The following is a 14,355-nucleotide window of genomic DNA, read 5'->3' on the forward strand; positions in this document are numbered from 1 at the left end:
ACTGTGGCATTTAGATCTTCCATGTCTTTATAGTGAGGTTCTTTCTAGATGTTCTGTCCTTCACTGAAAGTGGCAAGTTGTAGTCTCCTATTACTATTGTGGAGCTGTCTATTTCTCTTTTAAATGCTGTCAAAGTTTGTTTTACGTATTTTGGAGCCCTGTCATTGGGTGCGTAAATATTTATTATGGTTATACCTTCCCAGTGTACTGAACCTTTAATCATTATGTAGTATCCTTCTTTGTGCTTTGTGATGGATTTTGGTTTAGAGTCTAATTTGTCAGAGATTAATATTTTTTGATTATTGTTTGCTTGATATATTTTTTTCCATCCTTTGAGTTTTAGTTTGTTTGTGTTTTTGAGTCTAAGGTGTGTCTCTTGTAGGCAGCATATAGATGGATTGTGTTTTTTTAATCTAATTTGCCACTCTCTGTCTCTTTATTGATGCATTTAGTCCATTTACATTCAGTATAATTATTGATAGGTATGAGTTTAGTGCTGACATTTTGATGTGTTTTGTGTGTGTGTGTTGACAGTTTCTTTGTTCCACTTAATTTTCTGTGCTGAGTCTTTTTTATGTATTCTCTTTTCATCTTTTTCATTGTTGATTTTGTATTTGCTGAGTCTTTATGTTTTTCATATTTTTTTATTTTGATGTGTAGATTTGTTAGTTTCCTTTGTGGTTACATTAAAATTTACCTCTATTTTTCTAAGTTTAAACCAATCTTTTATTTCTTGATATTGCTTAACTTCCTTTCCATATGAAAGTTCTATGACTACACTACTTAGTTTCTCTTTTTAATTTTAATGTTGTCATCATTTACATATTGACGTCTCTGTTTCCTTATTTTCAGTGTTTTAGCTTTGACTTATTTTTGTGACTTCCCTATCTGGGTTGATATCTGGTTGTTGTGTCCTGTGTTCTAGTCTTGGGTTATTATCTGATGTTATTGATTTTCTAACTGGAGGACTCCCTTTAGTATTTCTTGTAATTCTGGCTTGGTTTTTACAAATTCCCTTAACTTCTGTCTATCTGGAAATGCCCTAATTTTGCCTTCATATTTGAGAGACAGTTTTGCTGGATATACAATTCTTGGCTGGAAATTTTTTTCCTTCAAGTCTTTAAATATGTCATCCCATTGCCTTCTTGCCTGCATGGTTTCTGCTGAGTAGAGGGAGCTTAGTCTTACTGATTCTTCTTTATAGGTGGCTTTTCATTTATCCTTAGCCATTTTTAAAATTCTGTCTTTATCTTTGGTTTTGGCAAGTTTGATTATAATATGTCGTGGTGACTTTCTTTTGGGATCTAACCTGTGTGGGGTTCTATCAGCTTCTTGGACAGGTATCTTCTCGTCTTTTGTGATATCAATGTAGTTTTCTACCAGCAAATCTTCAACAACTCTCTCTGTATTTTCTGTTATCCCCCCCTCTTCTGGTGCTCCAATCACTCACAGGTTATTCTTCTTGATAGAGACTCTCATAATTCTTAGAGTTTCTTCATTTTTAAAAATTCTTTTATCTGATTTCTCCTCAAATAAATTGGTGTCAAGTGCTTTATCTTCAATCTCACTAATTCTGACTTCTGTTGCCTCAGTTCTGTTCCTATGACTTTCTATTGGCTGCATAATTCTGAAATTTTATTGTTAATCTTTTGGGTTTCTATTTGCTATCTCTCCATGGATTCTAGCAGCCTGTTAAATTTGTTTTTTTCCTCTTGTATAACTTTCTTAAATTCCTCTGTTGCTTTGTCTGTGTGTTCCTTGGCTTGGAATGAGTTTTGCTTGATTTCCTTCATGATCTCTTGAAGAGCTCTGTATATTAATTTTTTGAATTCTACCTCCAGTAATTCCAAGACCTTCTCTTCCTCTGGGAGGTTTCCTGGTTCTTTATTTTGGTCGCTTGATGGAGCTTTCATGATCTGCCTCTTTATGTGAGTTGATATTGACTGTTGTCTCCGAGACATGAATAAATTATTACATTTATTATGTGTTTTCTCACTGTGTCTGTTACCACAAAACGTGGATCTGAACAACCTGCCACAAAAGTCAATACTGAGACAGGGGTGAGGTGAACAGCAAGAGAGTTTTATTGTATATCAATATACAGGAGACAGAGTGGAATGAGCTCCTCCAAAAAACCTGTCTTCCCTAACTAGAGATTGGCTGAAGGTTTTATATGGACAGGATTACAGTTTCTCTTAGTGGTAGTCACAATTGGTGGGTCTCAGATGAGTTAATCCTTTTACTGGCAATCCTTTAGGGTTATCAATTTGTTTTGCCACCCTCCAGGGAGAAACTTTAGTTAATCTTAAACTTTTATAGGGACTGGAATAGGAGGAGGAAGAAAGAAGAAAAAATATGAGATAAAGTGGGGGCTGCTAATGTTGGGAGCCAATTATTCAGCAATGGTGGTAATTGTGCTTATGCAGCCTGTTCCATGTCCTCGGTTCTTGTTTTGTTTTGATATGCCCAAATAGGCTGGTCATGTGAGCTACTTTGATTATTGGTGTCTTTGAAGCTCTCACGTCCTGTCACCAGGTGCTTAGAGCTGCTACTAGGTATGTAAGACCAGGAGTTGGTTTACTTTTCTTGTGTGGATTCAGCTTAGGTGTCCAGGTGGTCAATTACCAAGTGTGTGGTGCAGGCTTTCACCTGCTTTCCTAGATGGGCAGGGCTGTGTAGGGATGGTTGGAGCAGGCACAGGTATCTGGCTATAGTAGGGGGTTATGTGCTGAGCAAGGCAGAAGGCTGATGGCTGCCTCTGGTTACCTAGGTAGAGGGATTATCCCCCTAGAGCAAGTAGGTGGATGGGTTTTACCTCCAGACTTTGGGCATCCAGTGCTGTTGGCTGTAAGAACTGGGAGGCACCACTTATTCTCAGACCTCTGTTGTGGGTGGTTAGTTGTAGTGGGTGAAGCTGCCAATCGTCAGACTCCTGATGTGGGTAGGTGAGGACCCTGCTTAATGGGCAGGGTTATGTCAAATGTCATGAATCTGCCACTCCCCCTTAGCTGTTGCAGTTGAAAATAGGCTTCAGGGATATACCCTGCTGTGCTATGCTAATGAGGGCCTATGCTGTTGAATGGGACCACACAGGTCTAGGAAGGGGTGAAAGGCTTTTGAAGTCTGTGGACCCCTTATGCCTGTGCCTAGGCAAAGGGGCAGTGCCTGCCCTGAGTTCCTGGCTTAGCAGGCATGATGAATTTTTAAAGCCACGGGACTGGTTTGGGTATGGTTAGCCCTGAGGGCCCAGCTTAGGGCTGGTGGTTTCCTTTTTTGTTTATTCATTTGTTTATTTGCTCCCTCCCCAAAGGGTCCCACTTCTTGCCCAGGGGGCATGGCAACCGCAGAACTCTGCCAGACAGGCATTGGAGCAGAGTGGGAAGGGAGTGGGTGAGGGGAAGAGAGGCACTTTCCTTTCGATCCCTTGTGATAGGTTAGACGCTTGCACTTAACTTTCGCAGATTCAGTGCCGCTTCCCCGGCTCTGAAGGCTTGTGCAGACTTTCCGCCACTTGGTTCCTACCAACGTGGTAAAAATAAGTCTCAACCACCACTGGTTGCCTCAGCTCCTGTGCACAAATGATCCAGACTGCAGGGTGCCAGCTAGGTCAGGTCTGGCATTTCTTTGCTGCTTCTGAACTGTCTCTTTCTCCCCCGCTGCTCAGTCTGATTCCTCAACTTTGTCTTTGATGTTCAGGGCTTGTTTTTTTTGGTCTTTGTTTTAAGAGGGAGCACAGGAAGTGTCTGACTATTCTGCCATCTTGGCCCTGCCTCTCTTTCCTGTCTTTTTAATGACCTCTTGCTTTCTTCATGTATGATGTCCTTGATGTCATTCCACAACTCGTCTGGTCTTTGGTTATTAGTGTTCAATGCATTAAATCTGTTCTTGAGATGGTCTCTAAATTCAGGTGGGATATACTTAAGGTTGTACTTTGGCTCTCATGAACTTGTTCTAATTTTCTTCAGCTTCAACTAGAACTTGCATAAAGCAACTGATGGTCTGTTCTGCAGTCAGCCCCTGACCTTGTTCGGACTGATGATATTAAGCTTCTCCATTGTCTCGTTCCGCAGAAGTAGTCAATTTGATTCCAGTGTATTCAATCTTTCGAGGTCTACATGTATAGTCACCATTTATGTTGTTGAGAAAAGGTATTTGCGATGAAGAAGTCACTGGTCTTGCAAAATTCTATCTAGAGATCTTTGGCATCGTTTCTATCACCAAGGCCCTATTTTCAACTACTGATCCTTTTTATTTGTTTCCATCTTTCACATTTCAATTACTAGTAATTATCAATGCATCCTGATTGCATGTTTGTAATCACTAGTCTATAGCAATTCTGAAATCCAATTGGGCACATACTGCCAGGGACCTCTACTCTGACAGCAGGAAATGATCTTTTATTACAGTCCAATTCTACTCCCTTGGACTGGTTTCCTAATCCATTTTTTTTTTGCCCTGCAAAAATTGGCTTTACTTTCTGGGTCTGTTCTCTGAGAAGTCCTTCCATTTCTATAAAAATGGCTCATGTATGCCTCTAAGTAGATTTTCTAGATAGCTTCCTGGCTGTAGAAAGTTGGGAGTCAGACAATGTCACTAGGAGAGTTCAGGGGGTGCGAGCCACACCAGGGGACACTGTCAGAGGGGATGACACCAAAATGACTCTCTATAAAATTTTTTGTGCAGTATTTCAACAGAAATTTGTAATTTTTAATAAAAATATCTCTGCAATTAGTTATAACAACAAAAACATTTTTCGTATGCCCAGCTTACATGTATCAATAGACCTACAAGGCTAAAACACTATGCTAATTTACTTTTTGAACCTTCTAATGCCCTCAAGTCAGAGCCGTCATTAATACTCAATTACAATTATGCTTCAAATCACATGGTTTCATCTGCACGGACTACAAGCATACGCTGTTGTTTTCATTGCTGCCGGTGTTTTTATAGTCACTGATTTTGTCAAATTTTCTGGTGTTTTAGTTACAATACTGTGGTAATTAGTATTTGTGAACCTGTATCAATAACTTTTTGGAGAATGAAGTAGTAATTAAAGGAAAAGAAGGAGAAAAATCCAAAAAGGCTTTCTTTCAGTTACTAATAATATAACTAATAATGTTGTAATTCAATGTAGAAAGATTTTACAAAACAATTTTGCTGTTAGTATTCATATAATCTAAGAAATCGTACATTTAAGCAATTTACAACTATATTTATCACATATTATTCTGTGATAAAAATTGATAATAAACTTTACAAAGGATCCTGTATGGTCTGGTATGGGAGAAAGTAGATGGTGGGGAGAGGTGACACCATGAGTTACTGCACGGGGTAACACCAACCCTAGTTATGCCAATGGAGCCAGAGTCCTTGTTTTATCTTGAGCTGTCCTGTCCCTTTTAGTCTGAGTTGATTGTGCTTTCATCAGTACAATACAATATAAATCAATACGAATACCGTAAACACTTTGCGGGTTTTCTATGAACCTTTTTTTGGATTAATCCATGGGTTGTCATTTTTCTAGCCTCCACTAACAGTATTTTTTTCTATACCTTGTTATTTTGCAAGGTCAGATCATGCCCAAACCAAATGTTATGTGTTTTAATGTTTCTGTTACGGCAACACCCCACTTACAGGTACGAATATTGTTGGATAACAAACTATCTTAAAACTTCACAGCCTGAAATAACAACTATCTATTATTTCTCACAAACTTTGAGGATTCTCAGAGCAATTTTTAGCTTGTCTTGCTTGGGGTCACTCGTGGAGCTACACTTCTGTTGTAGGATGTCTGGGGAAGAGGGTTAATCTAGGACAGTGGGGCGTCTCACTCAACATAATCTTTACTCTTGGATTCTTCATGACATGGAAACAATTGGAAAATAAAATTAAAAAAAAGCATTTATAAGAGCATAAAAATATTGTAGCAACCTAGTTACGAATCTACTGAAAAATATGAATGATATCTATAGAGAAAATTATAAACATTAATGATAAAAATTAAGTAGATCTATAAATAAAAATATACCGAGTTTATGGATCAAAATTTTCAATATTGTTATTACATAAATTATATCCAAATTGATCTCTATACAGTCAATGCACTCTGCAATAAAACCTGAGTCTTTCTTATTAGAAATTTTAGAAAGAAATGCAAATGACCTAGAATAGCCAAGATAATCTAAGGAATAAAGAACAATTTTGGAAGTATTATGTTCTCAGATTTTAAGACATACTGAAAAGTTACAGTAATTAAGGCCCTTAATGCCAGATAAATTTATCAGTGAACAAGAATAGAAAGTCCATAATTAAACTCAAACCGATACACAGTCAATTGATTTTCCATAAAAGCACTGAAACAATTCAAGAAGTAAACAAAAATCTTTTCAACAAATAACACCGAAACAACTATATATACACATGGGAAAAATGAACTTTAACCCTTACCTTACACAACACGGAACCCTGGTGGCACAGTGGTTAGGAGCTACCACTGCTAACCAAAAGGTTAGAAATCCTATGGGGCAGTTATACTCTGTCCTATAGGGTCGCTATGAGTCAGAATCGACTTGATGGCAATGGGTTTACACAACACATAAAATTTAATTTGTGATGTATCATAGACTTAAATGTGTGAATTAAATCTGTAAAGCTTTTAGAATAAAGCATAAGAGAGTATTTTCGTAAACTTAGGGTAGGCAAGTATCACTTAAGCGGGACCCAAATGTCACGATCTTAAAGCAAAAGAAGGATAAATTGAACTTCATAAAATTAAAAAAACAAAAAAAAACTTCTACTGATTAAAATATATCAGTTAACATGCTAAAGGTAAGTCATGTATGGGAATAAAATATTAACAACAAATATATATGAAAAATAAATTATATTCAGAATATATAATATACTCAGAAAAAGATAAACAACCCAATTAAAAATCGACAAAGCCTTAAACCAATACTTCACAAAAGAAGATATCAAAATGGCCAAAAAGCTGATGAAAAGGTGCTCATCATCATTTTATTACCAAAAACAAACCAAACCTGCTGCCGTCGAGTTGATTCTGACTCATAGCAACCCCATAGGACAGAGTAGATAGAACTGCCCCACAGGGTTTCCAAGGAGCAGCTGGTGGATTGAACTGCTGATCTTTTGGTTAGCAACCGAGCTATCATTTTATTAGGGAAATGCAAATTAAGACCTCAATGAAATAAACACACCCTCACCAATATGGCTAGAAAACTTCCCCCAAACAAAAATAAAACCAACAAACCAAAAAACAAAAAGAAACGAAGCAAACTTCTGACCATACCAGGTATTGGCAAAGATGTGAAGCAACTGGAATGGTCATACATTGCTGGTATGACTATAAACTGATTCATTCTCTTTTGAAAACTATTTGACATTTTACGATAAATTTAAATAGCCATCTATCCTCTGACTCAGCAAAGGTGTCACCTTGAAGACTAAATTGGGCCTAACCCAAGCCATGGTGTTCAATCGCCTCATGCATGGGAAAGCTGGGTGATGAATAAGGAAGACAGAAGTACAGCCAGGGTGCTCCTTGGAAGTGAGGATGGCGAGACTTCGTCTCACGTACTTTGGGCATGTTATCAGAAGGGACCAGTCCCTGGAGAAGGACATCATGCTTAGTAAAGTAGAGGGTCAGCAAAAAAGAGGAAGATCCTCAACGAGATGGATTGAGACAGTAGCTGCAACAATGGGCTCAAGCATAACAACAATCATGAGGATGGCACAGAACCGGGCAGTGTTTCATTCTGCTGTGCATAGGGTCGACGGCACCTAACAACACCAACAACACCGTGACTCAGCAATTCTTCTCCTAAGTATTTATCAAGAGAAATTGGAGCACAGCTCTACAAAAATATCCATATAGAAAATTTTAAATTTTTACAAAGTTTATTATTTTGTTCCTTTTATGTTTAACGCATTGGGGCCCATTTAAGTTTTATTCCTGAATTGTCATAATTTGAAAACAACCCAAATATCCATCAATAAGAATGAATAGACAAACTTTTATATGTTTATACAAAGCAACATCAATCAGCAATAAAAACTAAAAAAAAAACAAAAACTACTGATGAATTTCTAAAACATTATGTTGAGCAAATAAACCAGACACAAAAGAGTGTGAGTTGCATGTGGTGGTCAGAATTCAGTCTGGAGACAGAAACCAATTCAAACAGGAAAAATTTAATATAAAGGATTATTAACCTAGTAACAGGGGCTTCACTAATCAAAAGGGAAAAGAGAACTCTAATCACATAAGGATAGAAGATATAGAGAGTACCAGTTACCTCTAGGACTCGGGCTGAAGACTCAAGAAGAAACAAATTTGGAAAAGTACTCCACACCGAAGGATGAAGTTCAGACCTCATTGGACAGGGTGTGGCTGTAGTCCACTAGAAAGGTTGAGAAGTTTGTTGAGGTCACAGTGGCAGGTCTGGTGGGAACAAACTGCTTGCTGGGATGTGGGTGAAACTCTCTGGGAAGCGCCCCTTAAGATGCTGGTGGGATTTGCTGGGAAACTGACTGGGTACTGGAAAAAAATGCTCTGGGAATCCACCTGAAGCATGCCAGTGACCTTGCTGCCGTCCTCTGGGGTGCTGGCAAAGGTTGCTAGATGTGAGTGTCTCACTCACTGCTGGCATCACATCTCAGAAAAGTAAGAAGGAGATCATCCATAAGAATTAGGAAAAGTTTTTTTGTCCTGAAGGATCCCTCTAATTAAATCCTCTACAGATAAAACTTAGAATTGTGCCAGTTAGCAAAACAGACATGGTCCATAAAAAACAAGCCAAATCTGTTGTTGTCAGGTTGATTCCAACTCATGGTGACCCCGTGTGTTACAGAATACAACTGCTCCATAGGGTTTTCTTGGCAGTAATCTTTGCAGAAGCAGATTGCCAGGACTTTCTTCCTTAGGTGGGTTAGAAATGCCAACCTTTAGGTTAGTAGTCAAGTGCCAACCATTTGTGCCACCCAGGAACCTTTCCAGTATCATGAAGCAGGGCCAAAACAGATCGGATCTGGAGCTAATATGGCAAGAAATTGATAACTGTCACAATATATTATCTAAATTCATACGAAATTCAAGAATTTGCAAATCTAATGTATGATGATAAACATGGGTTGGCTCTGGAGGAGGAGATTGATCAGAAAGGGGCATGAGGGAGCTTTCTGTGTTATGGAAGTGTTCTATATCTTGTTTGAGCTAAATTTACACAGTTGTATATACTTGCCACAATTCATTGAGCTCTGTATTTTTAGATTTGTGCATTTTATGGTATGTAAATTGTATCTCAGTAAAGTATCATTAACACTAAATAATAGAAAAAAATAACTATATGGAAAAAATATATAACATTTTTGGAAAGTTTATTGTTCAATAACTTTATTTAAAAATGGCTAAAATACAGATAAATGTGAAAATATACCATGGTCACGGATTATAATACACAATATTTTAAAAAATATGACTTCTCTTTAAATTGATTTATAGATTCATTGCAATCTCAATAAAAATCCCAGCAGGTTTATGTGTATGTGTAACTTGATACATTGATTTAATATCCGAAGGATTTCCAAAGGGCCGAGAATAGATAAAACATTCTTGAAGAAAATCATGATGGGATGACTTGCTCTACCTTATATCAAGAGTTATTATGAAAATATAGTGAATGAGATAGTGTGGTATTGGTGTAGGGATTGATGAGAAATTTTATTGTTTGGTTATACCCAAGTATTTGTTATTCGTCTTGCTTAATATCAGGATAGACTTTGAAATGTTCTTTTTGACGGTGAATGCAACACCATTCCTCTTCAAGTAGTCATTCCTGGCATAGTAGATCATACGATTGTCTGATTCAAAATGGCCAAGACCAGTCCATTTCAGCTCACTAATGCCTGGGATATCGATGTTTATGCTTTCCATTTCATTTTTGACAATATCCAGTTTTCCTAGATTCATATTTTGTACACTCCACATTCCAATTATTAATGGATGTTTGCAGCTGTTTCTTCTCATTTTGAGTCATGCCACATCAGCAAATGAAGGTCCCAAAAACTTGACTCCATCCACATCATTAAGGTCGACTCTACTTTGATGAGGCAGCTCTTCCCTAGTCGTCTTTTGAGAGTCTTCCAACCTGAGGGGTTCATCTTCTGACATTGTATCAGACAATGTTCTGCTGCTATTCATAAGGTTTCACTGGCTAATTCCTTTTAGAAGTAGACCTCCAGGTCCTTCTTCTTAGTCTGTCTTAGTCTGGAAGCTCAGCTGACACCTGTCTGCCGAAACCTGTCTGCCATGGGTGACCCTGCTGGCATTTGAATACCAGTGGCATAGCTTCCAGCATCACAGCAACATGTAAGCCCTCACAGTACGACAAACTGACAGACTCGTGGGAGGAAGGCCTGTTAGTTGGGTTTTTATGGCTCCATCTGTAGAGGAAGTACTTTTCAAACATTTCTGACCTTAAGGAATTAAAACTCCTTCTTTATAGTTAACAGATCTGAATGAAGAGGACCTGGAGGTGTTCAATAATTTGTGATCAGTATTTTGATGTCTATTCTCCAGTAGTCCTATAATTCAACCCTTTCTTTCTTGAGTTCTTTTTCTTTTTTGAGTTCAAAGCATTTGATTCCTAAAATCAAATGCTGAAAGAAAGATAGCATTAAAATGCCACTGGACTCCTTCCCCACAACCTCCCTGCCTTCTTTGTTACCTCTCTCTCTCTCCCCTTCCTCTTTCTCTCCCTTCCTTTCCTTGCAACCGTCTTTATTTCTGCATTCCCTTCAATGCCCAGAATTAATATTGCATGTGCAGTTGAGGTGGTTTCTTGACTTTGGCCTGGCATGTTGTAAAGCAACCCTCCAAAGAGAGAATTTTCCTCTCTCCTCCATCACTTGTTTATGATGCAGGAATTCTACTTTGGTGTTATTGCCATAACTGTTCCCAAGAAAGAAGGGATAGGGTCAGAATGAGTCACATTTTGTAGTCCTTCTCACTACTGCTATGTAACTTAAAATAATTTAATTAAGAAAATCCTCAAGAGTAGTTATGAAGAGAAAAAGAAATCAGGAAAGGAAAAAGTGCCAATGTAAGGATATATGACAAGTAGCAGGCAAACCTTGCCGAGTAGATGGGAGGTTTACGGATTAAATGAATGTATTACATTGAAATATGTGCTATTGCTGCTTTGTAGATCAAAAAATAGTCATATAGCAGTAACTTCATATGGTTCAAATGAATACATGGAAAAGTATTTTGAAAATTATTTTTTCTGAGTTTAAAAATAATACATTTGTATTATAGAAAATGTAGAAAAGCTAAAAATGAATAGTACAGAAAATAAAGATTATTATCTCTCAGATCAGAGATGAATGTTTAATATTTTGGTGACTTTACATCTATTCTTTTTCCCATATATGTGCACATGTGCATATTTTTCAAATATTTGAATCATTCTGTAAATGCAGTTTGCTATCTTGCTTTTGCCACTCAATATTGTGTTAATTGCCTCTGAAGCTGGAATCCTTTAGTTCAAATTCTATCTCTACCACTTATTAGCTGTGTGACTTCATGCCAGTTACTCAAATTTTCTGTGACTCAGTTCCATCGTTGGTAAATGGGAATAATAACAATATTACTTCATAGGGTTTTTTGAAGATTAAATTTATATGCATAATCACTTAGCCCAGTTCCCGGCATGTACTAAGCACCTAATTAATGGTAGCTATTAATTATAATTAAGGAGCCCTGGTGGTGCAGTGGTTAAAGCACTTGAGTGTTAACTGAAAGGTTGGCAGTTCAAACCCACTAGCTGCTCCACAGGAGAAAGATGTGGCAGTCTGCTTCTGTAAAGATTTATAGCCTTGGAAACCCTATGGGGCAGTTCTATTCTGTCCTGTAGGATCACTATGAGTTAGAATTGACTCCACAGCAATTTTTTTTTTGTATTAATAATAATTATTATTTGGAAACATAAATTTAAAGCTGCATAGTATTCTTTTATACAATAATCTTTACACCAGTACTTTATTATGGGAAAATTGGATTGTTCATATATTTTCATTTTTACTTATAATACTATAATAAAAAAGCCTTTTTCTGATTATTCTCTGCTTGCCTCTAGCCTCAAGATCTGTCTCTGTCCTTCTCTACTCTTCCCTGTGCCCCAAGAGGCTGATATCAATGGACTGAATTGCTTAGTCACCCCTGCCTTCTTGCTTCCAGTTTGGTTTGGTCAATGGGAAACAGGGCAAGAGATGGAGGGTAGAGATAAAGAGAGGTCAGGGTATTTACCTCTCTTTGCCTGGCCATAAGTTCTGTTAAGAGTTGCCTTTTTCCCCCTAAAACCCCAGTTCCAGCTATGGCCTATTTCCGTAGCTCTAGCTCTCACTGGTGCCTGGTTATACTGTACTCACCTTTTGCCCTTAAGGTCTATGGGTGATAATGGCTTCCTGCTGTTGCTGTAATGTAACTTTCCACCCCTTGTTCTCTTATCCACGCCTCTGTAGATAATTCCTTTATTACATTTTTTTCCAGTTAAAACCTTTTGAATCAGCCATCTCTTTCCAACAGATACTTTGATACAGCCTTATGTTTGTAGCTTTATATTACTTAATGTTGATTTGCTTACATATTTCTTTCCTAGAAGAGAAATGACTGAATCCAATGGTACAAATCTTTTTAAGGTCCCTAGTTAAAAAAAAAAAAAAAAAAAACAAGTTGCCATTGAATCAATTCAGACTCATAGCAACCCCGTACGTGTCAGAGTAGAACTGTGTGCCAGGGTTTTCAAGGCTGTGATCATTCGGAAGTAGATCATCAGGTCCTTCTTCCAAGGAATCTCTGGGTGGATTGAAATTGCCAACTTTTTGGTTAGTAACTGAGTGCTAAACCATTTGTGCCATCAGCGACTCATAGATAAACATATTCAGATAATTTATACCAATTTTTTAGATCAGTTTTAACATCAACTGACAGAAATCTCAGGAACATGGGCTGGAACCAAACCTCACCTGATAGGTTGTCCCCTCTCCTAGCTATTCTTAGAAAAGTAATTCCTAGTAAGAACTCTCCCTAGGGCCCCCTTCACTTCATTGTTCCTCAGGGTGTAGATGAGTGGGTTGAGTAGTGGGGTGCCCAGTGTGTAAACCAGTGAGAGGAGCTGATCTTTCTTGGGGGAGTAGTTGGAGCTGGGGCGCAGGTACATGAAGGCACAACAGCCATACTGCAACAAGACCACAGTGAGGTGGGATGAGCAAGTGGAGAAAGCTCGGCTTCGGCCAGCTGCTGAGTGGGTCCTGAGCACAGCAGACACTGTGAAGGCATAGGAGGTGGCAATGAGGAAGAAAGGCACAGCAATGGCTAGTGTGGCTGCCACCAGCACTGAGTGCTCGTGGAAGTGGCTGTTGGCACAAACAAGCTGCATCACTGGTGGCGCATCACAAAAGAAGTGCTTGATACCCCGAGCCTGGCAGAATGGCAGAGAGAACATGAAGGCCACCAGTTGTACAGACAGAAATAAACCAATGACTACAGAGGCCACAACCAAGCGTACACAGAGAGTCAAAGTCATGATGAGAGGGTACTGCAAAGGGTAGCAAATGGCCACATATCGGTCATAGGCCATGGCAGCCAAGAGGAAGCAATCAGCACCACCAAGTCCAATGAAAAATGCCATCTGAGTGGCGCAGCCCAGGAGAGTTATGGTCTTCTGTGTCTTTAGGGTGTTTGCCAGCATATGGGGCACCACTACAGCAGTGTAGCATACTTCTACCCCTGAGAGGCTGCCCAGGAAACAGTACATGGGTATGTGTAGGCAGGTTTCTCTCTGGATGGCCAACACAATGAGGACATTCCCAGTGATGACCAATGCATAAATCAGGCTGATTCCAAGGAAGACCAGGATCCTCAGCTCAGGGTGGAAGGGATAGGCCAGGAACACAAATTCTATCAATACTGAGTGATTTTGCCAGGTCATTGAGCTAATAGCTTTTCTCTGTGGAGAGCTACAAAGACAGAAGGAAAAATCAGACTGACAACACATTAATTTATATTTCGAGCCATTAATCTAATGAGTTAGAAACTAGAAGTATCAGGGCTAGTTTTCTTTTTCCTCTCCTTTACAAAGCCTCTCTACATAAATATCTACAACTCATTTTACAACTTCTAAGAGTAGGGCCAAGCTATATAGGAGTTTTTTGAGGAAAAGAGGAAGTGGTGGAATTCAGGAGCCATTTTCAGAAGAAGTGGAATGAAAATTAAATTCTCAAGAAAATGTCAAGGAATTTTAGGAAGAAAGAATCAAGAACGTGAGGACAGGAAGC

The 14,355-nt window shown here is 38.5% G+C and overlaps 1 protein-coding gene across 1 annotated transcript; it reads right to left on the reverse strand.

Annotated features, from left to right (window-relative positions):
- Positions 1-13,064: 13,064 nt before the first annotated feature.
- Positions 13,065-14,075, reverse strand: LOC101344002 (olfactory receptor 10W1). Its single transcript, XM_004389257.2, has one exon. It carries the CDS (start codon positions 14,073-14,075, stop codon positions 13,065-13,067), a length of 1,011 nt encoding a protein of 336 aa, XP_004389314.2.
- Between the last annotated feature and the right edge of the window lie 280 nt (positions 14,076-14,355).

This window comes from Trichechus manatus, unplaced genomic scaffold (assembly GCF_000243295.1).
Source record: "Trichechus manatus latirostris isolate Lorelei unplaced genomic scaffold, TriManLat1.0 scaffold00236, whole genome shotgun sequence".
NCBI lineage: Eukaryota > Metazoa > Chordata > Mammalia > Sirenia > Trichechidae > Trichechus > Trichechus manatus.